The 25,926-nt window shown below is 38.9% G+C and overlaps 1 protein-coding gene across 17 annotated transcripts in view; it reads right to left on the bottom strand.

The window, feature by feature from the left end:
* RCBTB1 (RCC1 and BTB domain containing protein 1) overlaps window positions 1–25,926 on the bottom strand; it is a 73,004-nt gene that overhangs the window by 5,900 nt on the left and 41,178 nt on the right. For 13 of the 17 annotated variants that reach the window (XM_082365492.1, XM_082365502.1, XM_082365493.1 and 10 more), the window contains 9 exons: window positions 25,741–25,907; window positions 22,932–23,090; window positions 20,057–20,164; window positions 19,417–19,559; window positions 18,207–18,397; window positions 14,709–14,835; window positions 12,395–12,546; window positions 11,478–11,608; window positions 3,236–5,513 (listed from right to left, as the gene is read on the bottom strand). In XM_082365492.1, coding sequence (XP_082221618.1) covers window positions 5,373–5,513; window positions 11,478–11,608; window positions 12,395–12,546; window positions 14,709–14,835; window positions 18,207–18,397; window positions 19,417–19,559; window positions 20,057–20,164; window positions 22,932–23,090; window positions 25,741–25,907 — 1,319 coding nt within the window. In that variant the 3' untranslated portion in view covers window positions 3,236–5,372. Of the gene's footprint in view, window positions 1–3,235; window positions 5,514–11,477; window positions 11,609–12,394; window positions 12,547–14,708; window positions 14,836–18,206; window positions 18,398–19,416; window positions 19,560–20,056; window positions 20,165–22,931; window positions 23,091–25,740; window positions 25,908–25,926 lie in introns of those variants that run through there. The other 4 variants (XM_082365498.1, XM_082365497.1, XM_082365487.1 and 1 more) reach the window with 3 other exon arrangements.

Here is a 25,926-nt window from a genome sequence, read left to right as displayed (position 1 = left end):
TTAACAAATGGCAATAACTACATACATATCAATAATTACTTTAAACGTAAATGGACTAAATGCTCCAATCAAAAGACATAGACTGGCTGAATGGATACAAAAACAAGACCTGTACACATGCCTCCTACAAGAGACTCACTTCAGATCTAAAGACGCATGTAGACTGAAAGTGAAGGGATGGAAAAGGGCATTCCATGCAAATAGAAATCAAAAGAAAGCTGGGGTAGCAATATTGTACCAGACAAAATAGACTTTGGGGTGGGAGAGGGACGATGGACGGGAGGCTCAAGAGGGAGGGGATATGGGGACATGTGTACGCATATGGTTGATTTGCTTTGTTGTGCAACAGAGACTAACACAGTATTGTGAAGCAATTATACTCCAATAAAGATCTATTAAAAAAAAAAAAAGACTGTAAAGAAGGACATTACATAATGATCAAGGGATCAATCCAAGAAGATGTAACAACTGTAAATATATATGCACTCAACATAGGACCACCTAAATACATAAAGCAAATATTAACAGACACAAAGGGAGAAACTGACAGTAACACAATAATAGTAGGGGACTTTAACACCTCAATTACATCAATGGACAGATCATCCAGACGGAAAATCAATAAGGAAACACTGGCCTTAAATGACACATTAACCACTGACAAAACAGAAAGACAACCTACTTAATGGCAGAAAATATTTGCAAATGATACGACTGATAAAGGGTTAATATCCAAAATATATAAACAGCTCATACAACTCAACACCAAAAAAACAAACAACGAGATTAAAAAATGGGCAGAAGACCCGAATGGACATTTCTCCAAAGAGGACATACGAATAGATGGCCAACAGGCACACAGAAAGATGCTCAACACTGCTAACACCAGGGAAATGCAAATCAAAACTACAATGAGATATCACCTCACACCTGTCAGAATGGCCATCATCAAAAAGACCACAAATAGGGGAGCTTCCTGGTAGTCTAGTGATTAGGATTCAGTGCCTCCACTGCTGTGGCCCGGATTCAATCCCTGGTTGGGGAACTGAGATCCCACAACTTGCACAAAGCGGCAAAAAAAAAAGAAAAAAGAAAAAAGAAAAAGACCATAAATACCACCAAATGTTGGCAAGGATGTGGAGAAAAGGGAACCCTTGTACCCTAATGGTAGGAATGTAAATTGGTGCAGTCACTGTGGAAAACAGTATGGAGGTTCCTCAAAAAACTAAAAATAGAACTATCATATGATCCAGCAATCCCACTCCTGGGTATATACCCAAAGAAAATGAAAACACTAATTTGAAAAGATATGTGCAACCCAATGTTCATAGCAGCATTATTTATAATAACCATGATACAGAAGCAACCATGTGTCCACCAACAGATGAATGGATAAAGATGATGTGGTGTGTGCGTGTATGTGTATACTAGTCAGTCATCGAAAAGAATGAAATTCTGACATTTGCAGCAACATGGATGGACCTGGAGAGTTTTATACTTAGTGAAATAAGTCAGAGAGAGAAAGACAAATACTGTATGTTATCACTTATATACGGAATTTAAAAATAAAACAAACTATTGAGTAAAACAAAAAAGAAACAGGCTCACAGATACAGAGAACAAACTAGTGGTTACAAGTGGGGTATGGGAAGGGGGGAGGGGCAAGATGGGGGTAGGGAATTAAGAGGTACAAACTATTATGTATAAAATAAATAAGCTATAAGGATATACTGTACTGCACAGGGCATATAGCCAATATTTCATAATAACTATAAATGGAGTATAATCTATAAAAATTTTGAATCACTATGTTATACATCTAAAACTAAGATAATATTGTAAATCGACTATACCTCAATTTAAAAAAAAAAAAAAAACACCAAGACTCCATCCCAGACCCACTGAATATAGATTTCCCCTGGTCTAGATGATGCTGTAACATCAGCTCCCCTCCCTGATGTTACATCCTATAGCAAAGCTTATCTGAGTAACAGTTCTGATGTCATGATGTTTATTTCTTAAAAAAACCCTCTGTCCACCACTTTACTTTCAAATTTCATGGTGGTAACTCAGTACAAGGGAGCAACATGTATTTGTCATCAAGTGGCAAATATCGGGCAAATTAAAACAGACCTGGATTTTTACTTTAGCAGTGCCACTGCTGAAAAAAATTATTTAATATGAGACTAATTCTGCCTACTTTATGGTACAAAATGTGGGCACTAAAAAAGAAAATGCATGTGAAGCACAGGGCACAAAATGCCTGGCATTGTGGGAAATAAATGTTCTCATCCACACCACACACACCAACACATGCCCTCCCCTTGCCAACATTTCTGCCTGAGGGGCCCTGGTTTATTTTCCCCATTCTAACCAAACAAACTTCCTTATGGTAAAATTCTGGAAGGCTCATTATTCCCCACCTCTAAGCCTTTGCTTGGGCCACTTACCGCTGTTTTGGAAATGAGCTAAAAGGACATTTGTGTTGCCCCGTATGCTGCACAAACATGACCTTCAGAACAATTGCTTCTCATACTAACCCTATTGGGTTTCCTCTCAATGACTTACAAAAAGCTGTTTATAAATGTTATTAATGTTGTTAATTCCTAAACCTCTCTCCCAATAATTTTTACATTCCTTGAGGATAGGGACCATGCCTCTCCCTTCATTTATAAGTCCCCAAAAGGATCCAGATACATTTTTCTACTGTGACAGTTCAATTGTAGTATCTTGCAACAGGAATAAAACCAAAGCATATCTTCTGGGGTGGGGAGGATAGTTGAGAAACAGCATGTTCATGGTGATACCTGTTTTTAGTCTGATACCCAAGAATCACAGTACTGGTTTTTTTTTTAAACTGTGGCAAAATACACATTACCATGTTAACCATGCTTAAGTGTACAGTTCAGGGGCGTTAAGTCCATTCACATTGTTGTGTATCATCCATGCACAGAACTCTTTCCATCTTGCAAAACTGAAACTCTGTACCTATTAAACAATAACCCCTCACACCCTTTCTCCCAGCCCCTGCCAACCACCATTCTACTTCCTATGAATCTGACTACTCCAGGGACCTCATGTAAATGGAATCATACAGTACTTGTCCTTTTGCGACTGGCTTATTTCACTTAGCATAATGTCCTCAAGGTTCATCCAAGCTGCAGCATGTGTCAGAATTTCCTTTCAAGGCTGCATATTATTGATTTTTGAGAGGGAAAAAATAACTCTACATGCCTATTTTAATAGATTGCTTTATTTATTAATATGTCACTCTAAACATTACATAAATACAACCTATATGACTAGCGTATCAAACCTTGTTCCAGTAGGAAATTCAAGAGTACATTTTAGGGCTATTTGAAGAAATACCAATACTTTGGCTTTCACTATTATATCAGATGAAAAAAACAATTCAAAGAATAGTTTTCATCTCCTGCTATGATTAACAACAAAACCAAGTAGAAAAATAAAGAGAGCATATCTAAAAAAAAAAAACAACACAAGATACTCAAGTACTTTCTGAAAGACTTTTTTCTGTTCTCTTCACTGAAAATATACTCATACAAATTACTCAGTAATCTAATATGAGCAGTGGTTCTTCACCTATTGGGAACTCAGTAAATATTTGTTTAGTGAATGAACTATCTATGGAAATGGATCTATGTTAATTTGTGCTTTTTTAAAGTTTTTTTTCAAGTAAGAGCAATAGTAAACTTACTGAAGTTCTTGTTTTGTCCAGATCATAAGCCTATAGACAGTGATTATTAGAAACACTACCCATCATAGCTAATAATCAAATTAAAGTACATTTATCAACCTAGTAAGAAAATTCTATTATGTTGCAGAACTAATTCTAACCTAATAACTCATTGGGCTTCGATCACTTGCAACATGGTCAAGAAAAGGGGGCTGGGACTTCCGGGTTTGTGTTTATTTCACCTATCAATGAAGTTCCATCTTTGGGCCCTCACCCCCCAACATACACTTAGAAACATTGCTAAAAACAGTAGCTGCAGCATCTCTTCACCCTCTTGTTAATTGGGGTCTGAAAATGGATTCGGTCTCTAAATTCAGATGGAGGACCTTCCAAACAGGAAACAGTTCACTAAAGGAGCTCCCACAAATGGAAATGAGTCCGTGGGCCAGAGAGCAGAACAAAGCTTTGTTCTTGAAGCAAGCTCAATGGGCACACATGATAAAACTCAGAGTTGAACACTCTTTACTTCCCAAAGTCACATTTCATAACCAGACCAAAAAAACGCCCTCATAATTTAGATCCTTTTTCAAAGTTACCTAACACAATTAAAAGGAAAGGAAAATCAAATGTGAAAGCTGGTGACATTTTAAATAAGCAAAATGTGTGACAGCATTTGGCATAGATAAAAATCGATAAAAACAAATTCTATTAAGTCCTGTAAGAAACTTGGTTTTAAGAACCACTTATTTGAGTCAGACGTAGCAGACCTGATGATTCAGCAACCACAATTCAGGAAGGCAAGAAGAGTACATTGAATATATCACTATTTTCCTCTTATATGATTAGCATTTAGAGGAGAAAAGGTGGGGGGATTTAAATTTGGGTTCTCAAATTTAACCTTAATAAAACGCTGTTAGTATTGGAGACTCTGAGTTATAAAATATCCACTTTCACCCAAATGAAGTTTCTTTCATTATCAAGTTTTCACAGATAGTTCTACATTACTACTCTTTATGTACTTAAGTCTTAAGAGAAACCCTGACTAACCTAGAAATTCATCTTCACATAATTACCATTTCAATAGGCTTATATTAAATTGAATATTATTTTGAAGTTAAAAAAGTCATCAATAATGCAAATACACAAACAAAAGCCTCAGGCAATCTTAACTATTCCTTCACAGTGAGGCTACTGAACTAGCAACTAATGCAGCCCTTCAACAAGCCCCCAAGTCAGCATCTGTCATTCCCAGCGGGGCCTCTGCATCTCTCACAGTTGGCACCCTATCCCAACCCCTGGCGTCAAAAGGGTTGTTGATATGTAAGCCAGGAGACTTGCCGCAAAGCCCCCTTTCCAACTTCAGGAGTTCCTCTAATCAAAACCAAACCAAACAAAAAACAAACAACCAGCTAGACTTTCACCCTTTTACAATATGTCCCAGCCAAATGTTAAGGTCACATTTAAAATATACACATCTGGAAATAAGGGTTGTTTAAAATGGGTTCAGGAAAAGCCGTACACCCTTCCTGTACCCCTACACAGAGAACTGTATCTCCATGTGAGCAAAACAACCTGATGGGCTCTTTTACCTGCAGAATTACATCACCCATAGAGCACAAACGACACACCATCACCAGCCCCAGAGCACTCACACAAAACCCAGCAGTCTTGGGCTTCAGTTCTTAAAGGCTCCACATTTACTGGCTTTAGCAATGAACTCCTTTAGCAGAGGGCCATCCATTTGCCAAAATGCTGCAGTCTGTGTAACTTCTGTCAAATGATTGATGCAAAACTTAAAGCAGAATTCTTCTAAATCCTGGACACACACAACAAAAATAAAAACAAGAAGAGGCCTTTTTTAATTAACTTTGAATTACTTCTCTCCAGCTCCCTTACCCTCCCCCAGAAGAGATTTGAGGCCAGAAACCTCAAACTAGGCAAACAAGTGACCACAGGCACATGTCAGAAAAATACAAACTATTTACTCACCACACAGTAAAAGCAATGGTTCCCCTACTCAAGTCTGACTCTTCAAAACACACACACACACACACACACACACACACACCGGGGGGGGGGGGGTGATTTCCTCATGGTTATCACATAGTCTAGTCACTCAAAGACATGGTTTTAAAAAGCTGAAAGCAACTTTTGTCCATATCATCATATGTTTTACCACATTCAAGAAGTCAGAGAAAAGAATTAAGATGTGGGTCATTTGGTCCAAGGAAAAGAAGACTTTAAGAAACAGAAAAGTGATGAAGAGAAATGGTCAACCTAAAGTGACACGTTAAAAATAAAACTTCCAAAGACCTTAAATTCACTTTCATGCTCTCCTATATAAAAATGCCTTCATTTTTAAAGCCACAAAGAATAATATACTACAACTTCCACCACGTTAATTTCTCAGATAGTCAATCCACAAAAGAATAGTCATAGAGGCTTGACTTTTCAGTTAGACAAATGGAAGTTACCAACTACCAACATTCAGAGGGAGAGTAACATACACAAGTGGCAAACCAGAACAATTTAAAAATCTATTTCTGGGGCTTCCCTGGTGGCGCAGTGGTTGAGAATCTGCCTGCCAATGCAGGGGACGTGGGTTCGAGCCCTGGTCTGGGAAGATCCCACATGCCGCGGAGCAACTGGGCCCGTGAGCCACAACTACTGAGCCTGCGCGTCTGGAGCCTGCGCTCCGCAACAAGAGAGGCCGCGATAGTGAGAGGCCCGCGCACCGCGATGAGGAGTGGCCCTGGCTCGCCGCAACTAGAGAAAGCCCTCGCGCAGAAACAAAGACCCAACACAGCCAAAAATAAATTAATTAATTAAAAAAAAAATACCTGAATCCATGTTTTTTAATAAGAGATTCCCAGTGGGGTGAATGGACAGCTGAATGCTCAGGTGTATACAATAAACTAAAATGTTAAACAATAGAAAACATTCTCTCTCTCACATTATTATTAAAGAAAAAGCACTACTCCTGGTATCATAACCCAATGGTTAATAAATAGCTCTAGGGACTAAATTATATTCCATGGAAAGATGAAAGTCATATTTTAATCTTGTTTATCAAAAACAGAAAACTAGTTTATCTACATATAACTTAGGAAGGAGCCAGTCATAGCACAAAAAGTTCTTCAAACCATGTAATGTATCAGATAAGGATCTTTAAATATTAAGTTTTAATTATATAATTTCAAATTCAAAGGAGAAAGAGAGGGCACTAAATTCTGACACTGCAAAACCTTACCACTTCTATATCTGCTTATTTGGAATTAAAGAGCTTTGTAGTATAATGAAAAAGTGAGTTTATTCAGTTTACTAACTGTATAGATTACCTTGAGTATAAACTTTAAGAACTTTTTTATATAGTACAGGTATACAAATGGTGCTTCTAATTACAAATCAGTTCATATACCTATGAAAATAGTTTTATCAAACTGCCTTCCCTTCCCCTCCAATTAGTTTGGAAAGATTTCTCAGTACAGTTGATACTTGAAAAACACAGGGGTTAATCCAAGTATAATTAATAGTTGGCCCTCCACAATCGCAGGTTCAACCAACCGTGGATCGTGTAGTACTGTAGTATTTACTATTGAAAAATATCCACATATAAGTGGATCTGTGCAGTTCAAACCTGTGTTGATCAAGGGTCAACTGTATTCAACAGTTTCAAGAATACTGAAAATAATCTAAATCTGGGTTGTTTAAATAACTAATTACACCTTGGATAAGGCAGAACTTGGGAAAAGGAAGCATTGAACACACTTGAAGAGAGAAACTGGAATTTGCACGTTCATTTGCCTGAACCAGAGAGTGGCACAGCCAAGCACGTTCACTTCGCAACCTGAGCCAGTGTGCTATTGATGTTGACGTGTGGATTAGATAAACACCCTTCTGATAATTCTTAAATACTACAAAAACCTACATGATCTGTTCACCTCACTCTGCAAACGATCAGATCTTCAATTACCTAGAAGAAAATGCAACCCTTACCGAACTAGTAAGTCAACTATAACAGGACTGCTGGGCTTTAAAAAAAAATTTCTAAGAAGGATGAGAAGGAGCACTTGACCAGTAGATGAAAAAAGTTCCTAAGAGTCTTCTCAAGGCCATGGAATAAGAAAGTGGGGAAGGGTGTAAAATCAAGGAGTCTAATATGGTATTCTTGGTGTTTTAGAAACCAAAGTCCATGTTTATGACATTCTGTGGTGAAATTATTATAAAGTGGTTCTGAGGCAAATCAGATTTGTTATAATTAGTAAGGAAGATCAAAATAAAATATTGCTATTCTAAATTTACAAATTTGCTCCAAACCTTTAAGCATTTAAATTAAATTATTCCAATCACTATACACACTCTGAAAATAAGTTGTTTTTCCTTTCCACAGATTTTCTTTAGAAACAAAACACAGAGAATTGATGGTCTTAATATCCACATTTTAAAAATGCTAACGCAGCCTTCAACGGAGTTCTTATCCAGCCTTAAAATCTAAAATACATGAGAGTGCTAAGACTTCCTGTGGAAGGACACTTGGCCAGGGTGAGACCTCTGTGTCACAGGCCACCCTTGAGACACATTTCAGATGGCAGATACCGAGAACCACACCTAACTGTCCAAACGTGTTGTTAAAATAATTACATAGCAAAACCCAAACACAGTAAGTCTCGAATTCACTTGATAGTATAGTTGACCGTTGAACAATGCAGGTTTGAATTGCGCAGGTCCACTCACCCAGGATATTTTTCAATAGTACATACTACAGCACTACAGGATCCAAGTTTGGTTGAATCCGCAGATGCGGACGAACCAGGGATATGGAGGGCTGACTGTAAGTTATACACGATTAACCCCTGCATTGTTCAAGGGTCAACTGCATATCAAGTACAAAATATTCCACACCAAAGTAGGTTTTGATTTTGTTTTTTAGTATGTATTTAAGTGTCTCACTATACTGGAAAAAAATGTTAAAGGTGCCTTCTCTCACTACCCAAAAAGTATTTTACAGTCTACTGATCACAAAAAACTTTTAATTTAACCCCTTGAAAAAAGAAATAAATGCTGACCATCTGGCTTTAGCACAAAGTTTTCCAATACTCATAACCCAAATCAGTTGTGGAATTAGATTCCTGGCTCATATTTATTGCTTCCCACCAAAAGCAAACTTTTAAGACATAGCTGCTCAGAAAGTAGGATTTTCTGGAAAGTTCTCTACTCTGGTTAAACAAAAAAAATTCCCCAACTGTTTCTTCTAATGTTCAAATAGACACAGAAAACAAAAATCTCCTGAAAAGAAACAGTATAAATAGAAGCATTTCAAAATGTTTATAATGTGATCAGAACTATCACGAGACAATGTTTTATACGCATTTTCTCCCTTGATGTCGATACTTATTCAGGTTTGTACTAGAGGAATATTTAAGTGCTCCTTCTCCAAGTCCTTCTTTACTTTTTAAAAACGTGCAGAAAGTTTGACAATGCATTCATAATGCAAGGGTTCCACAACAATTAGCTTACTTTTTAAAATCTCCACAACTACTGAGTCAATACATTTTTGCTCTTTTTATGTACGTCCATTTGCTTCAAAATTCTCTTGTCAAAAGGAGGCACGGAGGAACCACAGTAATTTTTAGAGCAAAGAGAAGAAACATGAGAGGCAGGTAGTCTCCATCCTCCCAGCATTTCAACCAACAGAGTGAAGGGAAAGTCAAGTAGGGTCCCCAAGTTCAATGTCTGAAAATAACGGATTTTGCAGCTAATTTCCAACCTGCCTTAGGAGCAGCTTCCCATCAACTAACAGACATAGTAAGTGGGTTTCATTTTTATATTCTAGAAACTTCATTTGTTTACTTTCTACATTCTACAGTATTAAGGAAATAAAACGTAAAGCTACATTAGTCAATTACATAACTCCCAACACAATCAAAACCATACAACCTAGAAAGAAGGCTTTTTGCCTTCTATTTTCTAATTTTTCTACAGTGAATGTGTAATATTTGTGGGGTTGTGAGTTGTTTGTTTGTTTTTACATTTTTTTAAAAAAGCACAACTTCATGGTGAGGTGTTTCAAATATTACACATTCATTCATTCATTTAACTCAACATACATTTCTGAGTGCCAACTATATGCCCGCACTGTGACAGACTCTGGGGAAGCACATGCGTTTGTGGTCTCAAACAAGGGACAGCTTTTAATGTATCTATACTTGATATCAGAAAAGTGAAAACTAGTGAAGGAAATGATCAACCGGCCTGGGTAGAAGTGGAATAAGGCATTTTCTATAAACTTTCTGGGGTAGATTTTAGCTGAAAGTGAGAAAGAAATTTCCAGCAACTCGAGCCGAGATATCTGCCTCTGCCCAGGTGGTTCTGACTGGTTTTGGTCAGCAAGATCCTAATCCCAAGAATATGGAACTCATCAGCACTGAGGAGGAGTATGGTGAGACACAGAAGATTCTAAAGTCAATCACCAAATGGACAGAAAAGCCATGGACGAATTTAAAATTACATCATTGGGCAAAAGTAAAATCTAAAGAAATACCGTTTCTAATAAAGATGTTCACGATGACAAAGAAAGGGTAGGAAGAAAACTATATTTCCATTTCCCATTAGAAATGATTGACTTTGATCATCATTCCATCTGTTGAAAAGGTCACAGAGAAAATCAGCTATATCTGACCTTATCAAATATTTATAATGATAATATAACCTGAAATAAAGATAGGATACATTTTGAAAATGCAAGACATAATGGTCCATTTCGATCCCCAAATGTGACAAAGATGAAGTCTATCCTCCACCACATCCCCAAGGCCACAGCTGCAGATCTTCGCAGGTGTCTGATAAATTCCCTGATACCAGGTAATCTGCCTCATCATATGATGACAAAATACCTATAAGAAAAACTAATTGTGCCATTTAGGGTACACACCTTAGCTAGACATCTGGAACTCCAAAACTCTTGCTCTTTGACTTTTATTCTCCATGAATATGTAAAACCAAGCATACCAGCCTTTAGTTCACTAATTATCCTTCATGTATCCTTCACGTGGTACAATCTTCATTCAGTTCAACAAACATTTATCATGTGCCAGGCACAAGGCACACAGATGAATAAGATACAGTTCCTGCTCAGAGGGAGCTAACAATCTGATGATATCGTGGCTCTAAGTTAACTTAAAGAAAATGTACATAAATGTCCCAAAACACAAGACTCCCAAAAGCCCATTCATTCAGAGACTCTCTAGAGATCCATCAATCAATCCAATATAAAAAGCAAACAAACAAAAAGGAGTCCAGAGCAAGCTCTTCACCCATGAATAACCGTGAGTGATAATTAGACAATGATAGAATTTCAGAGCATACACAGCTATAAATCACAGGGCAGCCTTGGTTTACGACAGGGGAGAGCTGGGGAGACAGCAAAGTGGATCTTGAGAAAAATATATTAAGCTGACCTGGAGGAATACTTGAAACTAAAATATGCTGTTTGTTAGTCCCATTAGGTATGGCACTTTATATTCCAACCTGCAGTATAGCTGCTGGGACTTCAGTTAGCTTCCTATCTTAGGTAAAAATATAAGTAGAGAAACAACCATTTTTGAAACTATGAACAGAGAATAAAGCAAGCCAGATTTCATTTTTTAGGGGTCAATCAGTTCAGTGATTCCCTACATAGAAGTGAAGTTACTCATCACGCTTGTCTCATACAAGAAAGGGGGGAAACGTGCTCACAGGGAGTTAAGGGCGGTTTGTGTTTCTGCTTATTGTTTTATGTTACCTCTGCATCATATCTGACCGCGGCAGAGAACAATGAAAAGGCATTCTCCACAGTGATTCCTCGCTTGATAATGTGCTGACAAAGTTTCTTCAGTCTGTTTTCACAGTAAGACGTCGCCAAATCCAAAAGGCCTAAAAGTAAAATGTGGAAAGCTTAATTGAGGTTACAATAATTTCCAATAATTTATAAATATATATATATTTCATTTTGGTGAAGAGTTATGTAGATAAATCAGCAGAAGCTTTTTAGGGAATAACACTCTGAATTTTATTAAATAAATTCTCTTTTTCAGTCCATCCCTTCCCCACCTCCCAAACATACCTCTCCTATACTCACTTTATACAATTCCTTCTGTAGTACAAAGGAAGGGGAGAAAATTGAATTTCCCCAATCATTTTGTTTCCAAAATGATGCACTAAATCCATTAGCAACTTATACTTCAGTATTAAAAAAGTAAAATAAGACCACAGTCATATATAGTGTCCATAATTATTAACCATATCTATACAATACTATCTTTAAAAAAATTTTTATTGAAGTACAGTTGATTTACAATGTGTTAATTTCTGCTGTACAGCAAAGTGACTCAGTTATACACAGGTATACATTCTTTTTTATATTCTTTTCCATTATGGTTTATCCCAGGAATGGTTTATCCCAGGATATTGAATATAGTTCCCTGTGCTATACAGTAGGACCTTGTTGTTTATCCATTCTATATGTAATAGTTTGCATCTACTAACCCCAAACTCTGAGTCCATCCCTCTCCCAAATACAGTACTATTTTTTAAAGGCATTTACTTCAAATCTTTCGTAAAAACCAATTAACCTGAAACTTTTTACATTTCAATACTGTAAGAATACAGGGAGTTATATTTTTGACCCTGTGCCCTGGCCAGTCCCAGCGTGGCTGGTACCTATAGCATCTTCAGGCGGCAGATCCACTGTATCTGTGTAGAGGTACTGGAGAAAGGCACGGTACACTGGGTAGGAAAACTGGTCTATTTCTATCACCTCCTTCATGTCCTCATTCCAATAAGACTGGAACATGGATCGAAAGTGCTCACACCTAAAACGGAACAGCAAAAGTTACCTAATTAAGTTGATGAAATCAGGGATAAACAAATATTACACGTATGCTTAACTACTACTATCTGAGTAGTATTGGGTTGGCCAAAAAGTTTGTTCGGGTTTTTCCGCAAGATGTTACAGAAAAACCCAAATGAACTTTTTGGCCAACCCGATACATTCATTCCACGTACAAGAACCCAAACATATTCCGCAGGCAAGGGCTTTTACATTCACCTTTTACGTACACTCACTTTCATTTTTTATACTGCCTACTACATAGTAAGAATTATACATGGAGCCTAGAAGTACCTACCACTTCAACAGTACCACTGTTTGCATTTGATAGACCCCATTCAGATCAAGTTTTTCTGCTCGCTTGTTTTTTTTTTTAAAAATGTTGTATAGAAGGGCATTTTAAACAATGAAATTAGAAGAAATTCAGAAATGAGTGTTCAAACTTTTGATATATGTTCATGTCATTCAAATGATTCATTTTTTGTGCATCATGTAATCAGCGTATTCTTGAAACTGTTTTAAATGTTAACTGAATTATATTTAAAAGGATTTTTTTCCCATTACCTTACATGACAATTTTCCTTCTTTTCTGACTCATCTTCAAAACAGCCACCACCCTTATTTTGTTCCTTTGCTCTGACCTGCTCCCCTCTCCTCCCAAGCCTGTTACCAATTTATTTATAAAACACATTCACTAGAATAGTCACATGTTTCAAGAAAACCTAACTAGGTCTTTTTGTATTGTATTTCATACACAAATCCACCTATATGAGGAACTGATTTCTTTCTATTTGTTTATTTATTATTTTTGGCTGCACTGGGTCTTCATTGCTGCACGCGGGCTTTGTCTAGTTGCAGCGAGCGGGGGCTACTCTTCGTTGAGGTGCACTGGCTTCTCATTGTGGTGGCTTCTCGTTTCAGAGCACAGGCTCTAGGTGCGTGGGCTTCAGTAGCTGTGGCACGCGGGCTCAGCAGCTGTGGCTCACGAGCTCTAGAGCACAGGCTCAGTAGTTGTAGAACAAGGGCTTAGTTGCTCCACGGCATGTGGGATCTTCCCAGACCAGGGATCGAACCCATGTCCCCTGCATTAGCAGGCGGATTCTTAACCACTGCGCCACTAGGGAAGTCCCTATGAGGAACTGATTTCTGAATACTCAATTTTCTTCAAGTATAACATACTTTATAATTTTTTAAAAATCACCTTTCCAAATCCTTTTAAAATGAGTTACACTATAAACACAAAAATACTTTCAATATCCATTCAGAATACTAAAAGAATGGCTCCACTTACAAAGGAACTTACCTCATCTGGGAAGTAAAAAGATACAGTTGCCTAAGCAAGAACTAATACATGAATTGGTCAGAAAACTATACAGGAAAGGAACAGACTGGCTGGCCACAGGTTCACAGATAGAAACATTTCCCGTTCACCTTTTCAGTTAATACATTGGTGCAGATACTTACTCCCTTAAAGTAATGAATGACATAGCGTTTCGGTTCCTTAAAACTTGTTATTTTGTAAATAAATATTTAACTACATTTTCAAAAAAGACTTGTAAGTGGCTAGTTTAACTCTCAATGGTCTGATTTTATGTGCCTCTTTCTCTGTAATGGCAGCCTCAGCGAGCAATGGTCCAGGTACTAATAAATACAAAGTTCCCTCACATTTATACAAAGAACTCCTGCCATTTACTATATTGAAAAACATTTCTTTAATTGGGAATTAGATGTCTCTCAGGGCCAGGAAGTCCAGTATTCCTAAGAGTTTTCTGCTTATGGAAAATGAATCTTTAATTAAGAGTAAAAAAAGATATATAGGCTTTTCACTGATAATCTTTTGTATTTTCTTAAACCTTATATACAAATTTTTTGATCAAAGTAAGTATTCACGATCTCCTTCATTTGAAAAACAATACAGAAAAATACTACCACATTACACTTTTTCTAAAAGGCACATGAGTGCACACACACATAAACACACACACATAACACGCAAAACTCTTCATAAGGAATGGATTGAGTTGTGCCATTTCTCTCTACTACCAAGATTATTTCTTATTAGTCCCCATTTTGTGGAATAACAAAGAAATGGAAATTGTAGAAGAAAGTAAGGTTATTGATGACTCTAAACTCATGCGAAAATACCTGATTTTCAAAACAGCTTTATGGACATGGATATATTTCCCATCAATTCGAAACTTCAGATCGGCAGTTTCTGGACTGTCAAATTCTTTCTTCAGTGACTCTGCAACTGTTAAAAAGTCTTCATGCTCTGAAGGAAACGAGCACATTAATACAGGAAGCTCAGGAAACATGTTCAAGCTTTAAAAGACTTCAGAAAGATAATGATTAGCATGATGGATAATTCCATTAGATTTTTTTCAGAAGAGTTCAGACCTTACTCAACAAATCAATTTCACAGTATTAAATTAAAATCAATGTCACAGAAATTAAATTAAATTTCACAGGCTAATGGGGAAACAAAAAATCAGGGACCCTCATTGGCACGGAATGAAGGTACTACAGATGCAGGAGACAGTTTTTGTCGTCCCCTGAGAAGGTGATTCTCAGCAGCTGCTGTTACCTAAGTGTCCTAAGTGTATAAACTTCAGAAAAAAATACATATTTGGAAAGGCCAAATACCAGTCTGACATGCTAAGTTAGACACTAAAAACGTGTATTTTTTTTAAAAAAGGAGAAAGTTATAGATCATCATGATTAGGTAACTACTTCTCTCAAAAATTGAGTGGTGCTCTTCTAAGGCTAAGAATTTATCAATTTTCCTCAACAGAAACTCTAAGGACACCTTTGCTCTGCTTTGGGATAGTTTCAAGGAGTTGATAAATTTGACTCAAGGAGTCCTAAGAAACAAACTCACCACTTACGCTAAGAGTTGTGTTCTTTCACAGGGGTGACCCTTTTCCCTCGATATCTGGAATCTAAACGTCCTTCTTAACGCTAAAAATTAATGCAGTACAAGCAATAATCCTTACACACTACCTAAAAGCAGAGCAAATTTACTTAGTAGGAATGTATACTTAGAAAGAACAGCTTTACAAAACCATGATCACACTGCCTGATAGGAAGGTGTAAGTACATGTCATTCTTATATGTAAGTAGAATTGTGCTATCATGAAGAAAAGTAAAGGCACTTGTACAAACTCACGCAACACTTTCTTGTGCTTTCCATGTGTGAAAAAGGGAAAGAGGTAGAAGAAGGCTAATAGGGAAATTTTAAATTCCAGAGACCCCCGCTGGCACTGAATGAAGGTACCGTCGATGTGGGAGACAGATTTCCACGTCCCCCGAGGTGAGAAGGTGACTCTCAGCAGCTGCTGTTACCAGGGCAAGTCTCAGAGGAGGGACAACTGCTAAAAACTAGGCTGAAACTTAACAAAGGAGCTTTCCACGAGCTTTATTATCAGCATCTCCCAAGGAAATACCATTTGCCTAAGCCCTATTCCCTTAACGTACATCCTCCCCCTACCCTGACAATGCAGAGCTCTCTTGGCTGTGGAGGAGAGGTGGACAAGCTCTCAAAAACCAGGCTTTCCCTGACCCTGTAACCTGAATCCCCAGTGAATGAAAGAAAGGAAATAACTAAGATGGGCAGAGTCCGAGAGTCTAGATTGCTACCCAACCTCCACACCGAAAAAACAGCTTCTTATCAGTGCCTCAACTCCTGCATCTAGTCCTAAGGGTTGGACCATCTTGGTTTCTGGCAACAAGTACAGTACCTCCCTTCAGAAAAGAAATGTTCTTCATAGGTGTGAATTCATCCTCTGACTTTCTTCCCGACACTCAGCTGAGATCAGAAACTGAGAGGAAACAAACACTTCTGACTTTTGGCAGGTGGAAGAGAAAGAAGTCACCTGGGAGATATATTCAGGGACCATACTTTTTCCAAACTTAATAACAGAAAATATTAGGATGTTTGGTCTGAAAAGAATGTCTTTTCAGGATTAGAATTTTAAAATGCAAGAACCTGAGGGAAGTCTTTTATAAACAGGTCCAGGTTAAGCAGTATATGGGACTCTGAGATGTGTACAGGGTCTATACGTTGGTGTGATTACGGCCAAAGAGTCCCATTCTATGAACTAAATTTTCTTTGATCACAATATTCACTGCAAAAAAAATACTGTATTATAAAGAACCTGGAAACGTTCCATTTGTTTCACTTTAAGTTGAGCAGCAGTTTCGCTTTTCCTAAACATACTCTTGCCCCCATGACCATATAGACTGGTCACCTGATGACGGGACAGGTCCAGCTACCTGACACACCTGAGCGTGACACGTTATTACAAGACCTTCAATATCAATTGCTGAGCAACCCAAATCTCGTGTTGACAACAGCTATATTAATTTTCAAGCACAGGGTATCATGACATTTATTTCCTCTGCATCACAAAAAAAAGAACGATTTAGAAGAAATACATTGGCAAAAAGGTAGAAATAGACAAGAAATAAAAGAAAAAGAGATTAAAATCATCATGTTAACGGCTACTCAGCTTGATTACATTTTAACATTTTCAATCAACAATGGACCCTTGAAGAAGACAATATTCAGAAAAGGGACAGATTATATAACCAAAGATCAACCTGAATTCCACTATCTTTTTTTTTTTTAAGGCCAGGCCGTGCAGCACGTGGGATCTTAGTTCCCTGACCAAGCATCGAACCTGGGCCCCCTGCAGTGGAAGCTCAGAGTCTTAACCACTGGCTACCAGGGAAGTCCCCCACTATCCTTTATAATACCTCTGTTTTGATCCCCTCCCCAAAAAACAGTATTTGAGATTCATTGAAAGAAAAATAGGGAAGGAAAATGGAATTAACAACTCCACGAAGTTAACAAAACCACAAGTTCTTCATTTTTTTTTTAAGTTCATTTTTGGTTCATGTTATAGTAGATTATGTAATAAATTTAACATAACAAAAGCACTTAAGAACAGGTTCCTCAAACAAATAATTTGTACATGAATGTTCGTAACAGCACTATTCACAATAGCCAAAAGGTGGAAACCATCCAAATGTCCATCAACAGATAAATGGATAAACAAAATGTGGTCTACATATACAACAGAATACCACTCAGCCATAAAAAGAAAAGTAGTACTGATACATACTACAACCTGGATGGGTCTCAAAAGCATTGAGTAAAAGCCAGACACAAAAGGTTGTACATTGTATGATTCCACTTACATGAAACATCCAGAACAGGTAACTCCATAGAAACAAAAAGCAAACTGGTAGTTGCCAGTGGTTGGGGGAAAGAAAGAATGGGTACAGGGTGTTCTTTTAGGGTGATGAAAGTGTTTTAGAACTTGATATAAATGGTGGTTGCACAACATGGTGAAGGTACTAAATGCCTCTGAATCGTACACTTTAAAAATGGTTAATTTTATGTACGTGAATTTCACTTCAATTAAACTGAAAACACTGAAGGGGAGAAAATAATAAATCCATATAATATTCCATAACATTTTAATAAATTGTATTATGCAAATCTAATTTGGGGAAAGGTATTAAAGCTAACGGAGGATAAAACATTTTGAACCTAAAAAAGCCCACAGCCAGCAAATGTGCAGGAACACTGGTCAGCTGATGATACCCTTCGCTGGGGGAAGCAGCCCTGAGCTTCCTTACCTATAGACAGTAGGCGCCAGGTGACGGCAGGCGTGGCGAAGCAGGCGAACACGTCATCGGTGGAGGAGAAGTGGGTGAGGTGAGGCAGGGTCACCGACTGGCCCCGGCAATGGCCCCACATGTACACGTGCCCTCCCTGCGTCTTGGCTGCAGATGTGTGGGCAGAGTGGCAGGCCGCAATCTCTATTACCCTGGGAAGTTTTCAGAAAAATGCACGTCACTTCTTTTTCACAGAAGCCCAAGCGTGCCACACAAGGTAAATAAAAAGTTCGTGCTCAGAACACGTCAGAAAGCCCAAGATCCAGGGACTTTAGCTACCAAGTCATACTGACAAAAGCAAAAGACTAGAGCAAGAGTACTGTGTGTCTCTCTTCCTGGCTGCCCCACTTCTCACGCTAACCTCATTCTGAGTTAGGATGAATAATGCGTACTGTTGAGGAAAACCTGGATAAAGGGAATAGAAACCAAAGTAAACGAGGGAAGTGGACACTGGAAAAAAATGTCCTGACAGTTCTGGAGGCTTAGACAGTAGCAAAAAATACTGTATTCAATATACCATTTCCTTACAAATACAACTTTATCTCTCACCCCCTACCAGTGCTCAGAACACTCATTAGGCTGATAGGCACTGGTCCAGGGGTCACGGACTCTGAATGTCTCAATCCAAATGGACATCAAGCCAAATTTACTACATTCTCCGTATGCTTCTTAGGCAGGGTCCCAGAATCAGAAGTCAACATTCTAACACTTAGTGGGTAAGACCTTACAATATGGCTGAACAAACATTAAGCATCTATTCCAGTAACACACATTAAATCAAATCAATATTTAAACAGATAATGCCCTTTCAAGGGCAGATTTTATTTGTTTAAAAGTTGTTTTAGTTGGCTCAAAAAGAAGAGTTTATACTACGCTTTAAATTTCAACATGGTGACAGACCCTACTTTTCTTCCCTACTAAACAGGCAACAAGAAGCTGCAGGGATTATACCCAGATGCATGAATGCCTACCAATCTCAGGGGGTTATTTGAGAAAGCTGTGTAAGGATCACGTCAACTTCACATTCATTCTGACTGGTACAACACTCCTTTGTTCAAAATGAGAATGTTAATAAACAGAAGAGCTACAAAGCCAAAGACCACAGCTCCAGCACACACAGTCCCAAGTCCCAACGCACACACAATCCCAAGACATGGTACCGACAAGTTACCTTTCTTTCTCCACCATGATGTGTGCTGGGCTTAGCAGGTTATTTTTATTGCCAGTTCCCAGCTGCCCATACGTGTTAGCTCCCCAGGCATACAGCAAGCCCTCATCAGTTAGTGCTAGAGTATGTGCATAGCCGCAGACAATCTGCAAGTAAATTTAAATGGTTACCATAAACAGGAGAACAGGAAGGGCAGGGAAAACATCTACTTAAAGATTACAGCCAGCTTCTGCAGAATGCCAATTCATCATCAGGTGTGGACTGACATTCTCTGGAACATTAAAAAAGCATTAGAAAAGCCTATACCTGAGACTACAGGATATTTTTCCGTTAGTTTTTTTTTTTTTTTTAACTTATCAAGACCAGTGTGCCAGCACCATGGTCTTGCTTCCCATCATGGGAATTTAGGAAAGATATAATATTAAATGTGGAAGATGAAGGCACAGGGTACTCTTCAAAAAGACTTACTAAAGAGTAAACCTCTGGGAATTCCCTGGCGGTCCAGTGGTTAGGACCCCACACTTCCACTGCAGGAGGCACGGGTTCGATCTCTGGTCGGGGAACTAAGAGCCTGCAAATATTCCGTCAAGTCAGAGCAGGGAAGATAGATGGGGACGAGCACCTAAGGGTCCACCATACGTACCTGGTTCACACAAACGCTGTGCAAAGCTGCCACTCTCACGGGGGTCAGCTGATTGCCGTTGTTTCCCAAGCCTAGCTGACCATTGCCGTTGTAGCCCCAGCCGTATACCTTAGACAGAGAAAGGGGGAGAACAGGCTTTTAAAACTGCTGGTAAGAGGGAAGAGCTAAAAATGCCATCCACCTAAACAAATCAGATACTTTTTTCACTTCCAACGCTCACATTCCACTAAATGTGATCCTACAACTGATCTCCAAACAGAAGATGCTTTAGGGGTAGGGATGACAGAATCTGGCAGTTTCTACTCCATAGCTTACTAGTTGGATAGCCTTGGGCAAGTCATTAACTCTTGTTTTACGCATGAGGAAGCTGAGGCTCATTAACAATTACTAAGTACCTACTGTATCTCAGGACGTTGTGAAAGGTACTAGGAATAAGTCTTTGGAAACAGTTTAACAGGAGAGATGGACACATGCAATTTTTTTGCAGCCAGGTGGCAAGTGCCATAATAGAGATATAATCAAGGCACTGCAGGTAGAGAGGAGAAAGGATTTAGCCACAGAAGAAAGTTTAGGCAAGACTTTTCAGAAAGCAGAAGTCTGAGCAGGGCTGAAGGCACTTCAGGCGGAGGGCACAGAATGTGCTGGAGACAGGTTCAGGAGACGAGCAGGTTGGCCTGGCTGGATAGAGCTGGGGTGGTGGCTGGGGAGAGACTAGAAGGAAAGGTAAGGGCCCAAAGGGCCAAAACACAAACCGAGGAAAGTGAAATGCATCCGTGCATCTCCCACTGAAATATTCCAAAACTGAGATCAATATGACTATATTTGTACTCTGGAAAGATCACGCTGGCGGCAACATGAAGGGCGGCTGCAGCGTGTAAGACCAGAGGCAGGGAGACCTTGACATATAAACTCATCTCCCATCAGCAAACAGGTGAGCTCTGATGAGGGTCCAACGAAGGTGGTGACAGCGGCACCACAAGAGGTACCAGCAAAGAGGTTAAAGAAGGAGACATAAGGGAATGTGGCGGTCCCTTAGACGCCCTAAGCCAAGAGGGGGTCATCAGCTGAAAGCCGCAGAGCTGGGCATAGGTTTGACAGCGAGTGTTAAAGGTTTAGAACGGCCAGCATGGGACATGGGTAAAGTACTGGTCAGGAACAGACAAAAGGCCTGGCTCAAATCAGAAACACGAGATATGGGTGGCAACATGCCCCATGGCAACACAGGGCAAACGGGCATCAGTGAGGGCCTTTCCAGTCAGGGTGACAGAGGGAAAAAGGGGACATGGAGTTTAGGGTACTAACAAGAGATGGTTAAAAGCACTTTCAATGTCAGAAGTCTAATAGGTCTGAACTTTCTGGGGAGAAATTTGGCAATAGCTATCAAAAATTCTAATGACATACTCCCTGACCCAGAAATCCTATTTCTGGGAAATTATTCTATAGACATACTTGCATGAGTGTGCAAAGATATACACACTCACAAACAGTAACACAGAAAAGCAGTGCAACAATGTTTATAAACAAATATAAAAAACAATTGAAAGGCCCATCAGGAGAGCTCTGGATGCGGGTCATGTGCACAAGGAAAACCAACATCCATACAAAGAAAACTAAGCAACTATTATAATGGAAAGCAACTATCAATGGTCTGATAATAGATTCAGGTAAAACATATATGTTGTTAAGCAGAAAAGTTGCAGACTGGCAGAAAAAAGCAGTAGGTATAACAATCCCATTGTTTAAAGAAGGTAATTATACTCAACCATACATAACTAACTATAGAGAAAAGTCCAAAAGGATATACATCAAACTATTAACAAAACTGAAGGAAAGGTATTCACTTTTTACTTTATACGCTTCATCTGTTTTCCTTTGTTGAAATAATCATATAATAATAATTTTAAAATTAAATTTGTTTTAAAAAATAAAGAAGTGGAAAATACTGGAATGGAGGATGTTAGATGACTATCCCAAGGAATTCTGAAGTCCTCCGGTGTGATATCAGGATTGATTCAAAAAGTGAGCTAACACAGCCGAGTATTCAGTAAACTCTAAACCACCCTCGCACCCCAATGCAGGATGCCATACGTCTGTGTCCAAAGAAGCATCTTTGAATAATTCTTGTGCACTGAGACAGGCACAGGTGGTAACAAGTCCATTTAAGGAGAAGCTTCAACCAGAATTATTTTATAGAAATGACCATCAGCTCAAAGGTGACTATGATAGAAGGTCACTGAAAGGTGGGTTTTTAAAAGTAGCTAATAACAATCAGGATGAAAAATTCTCCTTTTGCAAGTTGCTTCTTCCTGTGGACAAACATTCCAGATGTAGGTAGGAACAGAGCCTTCATGCCCATTAGAGTTACTGCTTATAAACATCATCAGCTGACTTTAAAGAGTGCACATTGCCTCTTGCCTTCTGAGATGGCCCGCACTCTGTCAGTGGGGTGTGTTTCTCCCGGGGCCGCTCTCACTTTCTGAGATGGACTGCATTCTCTCTATGCAATGAGTATCTCTCTAAATAAACCTGCTTTCATTTAAAAGAAAAAAAAAAAAAAAAAGAGTGCATCGTTCACTTTTTCATTGGAAGAAAGAGGTAGTATTAAATTCTTTTATCTATTACATTAAATCACAAACAAATACCTATAAGCACTGGGCTATTTGGATCTGGCAAAAACACATTAGAACCTTTACTTGCAGATAAATCTTGGCATTTAAAAATTCATAATGAGGAGCAAACATCCTGTGGTTACAACCTCAATCAGTTAACTATCTATGGAGCTAGCAAAACAAAGCACTCTTCCTTCCAGAATCTACCTGGAAAGAAAAGGACATTTCACTGAAGGAGGAGAAAGGGGGATGCAGACATCGCTCACCTCACCATTGTCCAGAACAGCCATGGACGAGGTCTGACCGCAGGCAATGCCAACCACCCTCTTAATGTGTAAACAGTTTGTAACTTTGCGAGGAGTTGGTTGATTTGCTGTAGATCCCGATCCCACCTGGCCGCAGTTGTTATAGCCCCAAGCAAACACCTACACAACAGGAGGGGAAAAGAAAAAGAAAGAGTAAGGGTGAAAATTCTACCTCTAACACACAATAACAATCATAACATAAAAATAAACCCACTTAATGAGTACTTACAATGTGCTAAATGGTCCTAAGTGCTTTACGTGCATTAACCCATCTAATCCTTACAGTAATCCTGTAAGATGACCCTGGGATAGGTACTAGTATCATCCCCATTTTATACATGTAAAATAGAAACACAGAGAGGTTGAGTGACTTGCTTGAGACTCCACAGCTAGCAAGCAGAATTTACTACTAATTTGAACCCAAGCAGTCTAGCAGCGCTCTTAACCACTATGTTATACTGCCACTATAATTATGGCAGCTATATAGGATTTTTAATCCGGCATCAATAGGAAATGAGGTATATGCCACATAAGTATGCCACAGTGATACGAAAAAATCAGCCTTACTCTCTGGGCACAAATAGTCTTTTTTTTTTTCATTGAAACTTTTGAAACCATACTATGCTTCTCCCTATCTCACTAATCACCAATAGGAGACATTATATAAATTTTCCTGATGACACAAGCCTACCATCATTGTAATTATCAATCATAGTTCCACGTCCTAACACAGTCATGCTCACAAGTACTAAGGAGATGATGTCTCTACAGGAATGACATGGGGTTGTTAGGCTATTCTTGATAACATTTTCTGAGTTCTCATTTGCTGTCTGTCAGCTCCAAGCAGCTCCCCTCCTCAACTGCATCCTGCTTACTTTTGGCCCGTGATTGGCCATAACCTGAAAACCAGATTTCTAAGGGAGAGAGACACAAATAGAGCTCTAAGCTAAGTTAAGGAAGAAAAACAAAACTAAAAATCACTTTAAGTTAATTATTAACTGAGCCTATCAAACAAGAGTGTGACCGGAGAGAAGAATTAGAGGAGGAGGGGGATGCTGGTAGCAGAGGAGATAACTTCCTCCATCACTAGGAGAGTTTGTAAGGACCCCTCTCACCCCCTTCACTTGCCTGTGGGAAGTGGTCCTCACACATCCTGAGTTCCGGCTTCCACAATTCTCTTTTCCTCTGTCAGCACTTTCTATCTAAGTTCACGTGTCTGAGGCTGCCCACGTGATGTCTTAAAACCCACGGCTGATGTCTTAAAAAGAATATGTGCTACTGGTTCATTTCATAGGCACAGAAGAAATAACCTGCCATCCTTCTTGAAAGTGGATTCACAGGAATAGCTAGTGTAATAATGCAAATATTTATCCAAAGTAGCATATGCTTAAGGTTAAAATAAACCAGGAATCCAGGCTGCACAAATTAGCAAGTTCTAATTTCGACAATCATTCTTCTGCACTTATTTTCAAATATCCTAAGTTCCCTTCCAATGCAGTTGCCTTTTATTTTAAAAATGGGGACGAGGGTTCCATCAACCAAGAAACAGACTAGGAACAGCAGATTCTGCACATAAGGCCTGCTAGGCCTGGCTCCAGCACGTCCCAGCCATGAAACCTTGATCTCCCTGAGGTGCTTTGGTTTGTTCACCCATAACCTACCCTACTTAGTAAAATCACTGTAACACCACTGAAGGACTTTAAACAGGAAACGATACGATCTAATCTGCATTTCATAAATCACAGGGGGCAGAGAAGTAATACTGCACAGGCAGACCAACTAAAAAGCTATGGAATAAAAGAGACCATGGCAACAGTCCAGGAGATGACAAGGCCTGACCTAAGGTTATGGAGAAGGAGAGGAACAAGATGATACAAAAGACTGGGAGGTAGAACCAACAGGATGAGTAACATTTAAGATAAGCATGGAACCTGGGGGGTGAACAAGTTGTTCAGAACCTACTGGAATGTTGGTAAAGTTATTTTCTATGACATCATTACTTTACTGAAAAACAAAATAGACCTTAGGGGATGGGGGCCATTAAAAAAACAAAAGTACAGAACACTGTCATACACATCTGATTTGTAATCTTAGCAAAAAGCATGAGACTCAACTGCCTTAAGAATTAATTCTACTGCCTTCAAAAGAGTGGTCCTGTTCACACAATATAAGTTGTATTAGAAAAAGGGTTCATTCCCATACTGTTCTTAGCGACGCACACGGGGCTGCTATGTTCACACCATATCCAAGTAAAAATATGGTCATCTTTTTTTAAAAAGCAAGGACCTTCACAATAGCCAAAGGCAGAAATGACCCAAATATTCATCAACAGATAAATGGATAAACAAAATAGACAATGAAATATTGTTCAGCTTTAAAAAGGAATGAAATTCTGCCGCAGGCTGCCACATGGATGAATCTTGAGGACATTATGCTGAGTGAAATAAAGGCGGTCACAGTGGACAAATACTGTATGATTCCACTCATGTGAGGTACCCAGAGTAGTCAAATTCTTAGAGACAGAAAGTAGAATGGTGCTTGCCAGGGGCTGGGAGTAAGAGAAAGTAGAGAGAGTTAATGTTTAATTGGTACAGAGTTTCAGTTTTGCAAGACGAAAAGAGTTCTGTGGATGGATGGTGGTGAGGGTAGCATAACAATGTGAATATACTTGTCACTGAACTGTACACTTAAAAATGGTTAAGATGGTAAATTTTATATTACATGTATTTTACCACAATTTAAAAATAAAGAATAAAAGCAGGGCACTTACCTCTCCATCAGCTGCCAGAGCCATTGAATGATGTGAGCCACAAGCTACTTCAACCACTTGCTTGATCAAGAGGTTGGTGCAGACTTGGATGGGAGCAATGCCTTGGTTGGTCGTCCCATTCCCAAGCTGGCTATATCCATTGTGGCCCCAGGCATAAACAACTCCATCTATACAGGATGGCCGCAC

This window comes from Balaenoptera borealis (genome assembly GCF_965194805.1).
Source record: "Balaenoptera borealis genome assembly, chromosome: 18".
Taxonomy (NCBI): domain Eukaryota; kingdom Metazoa; phylum Chordata; class Mammalia; order Artiodactyla; family Balaenopteridae; genus Balaenoptera; species Balaenoptera borealis.
This window is presented reverse-complemented; position numbering and strand designations above follow the sequence as displayed.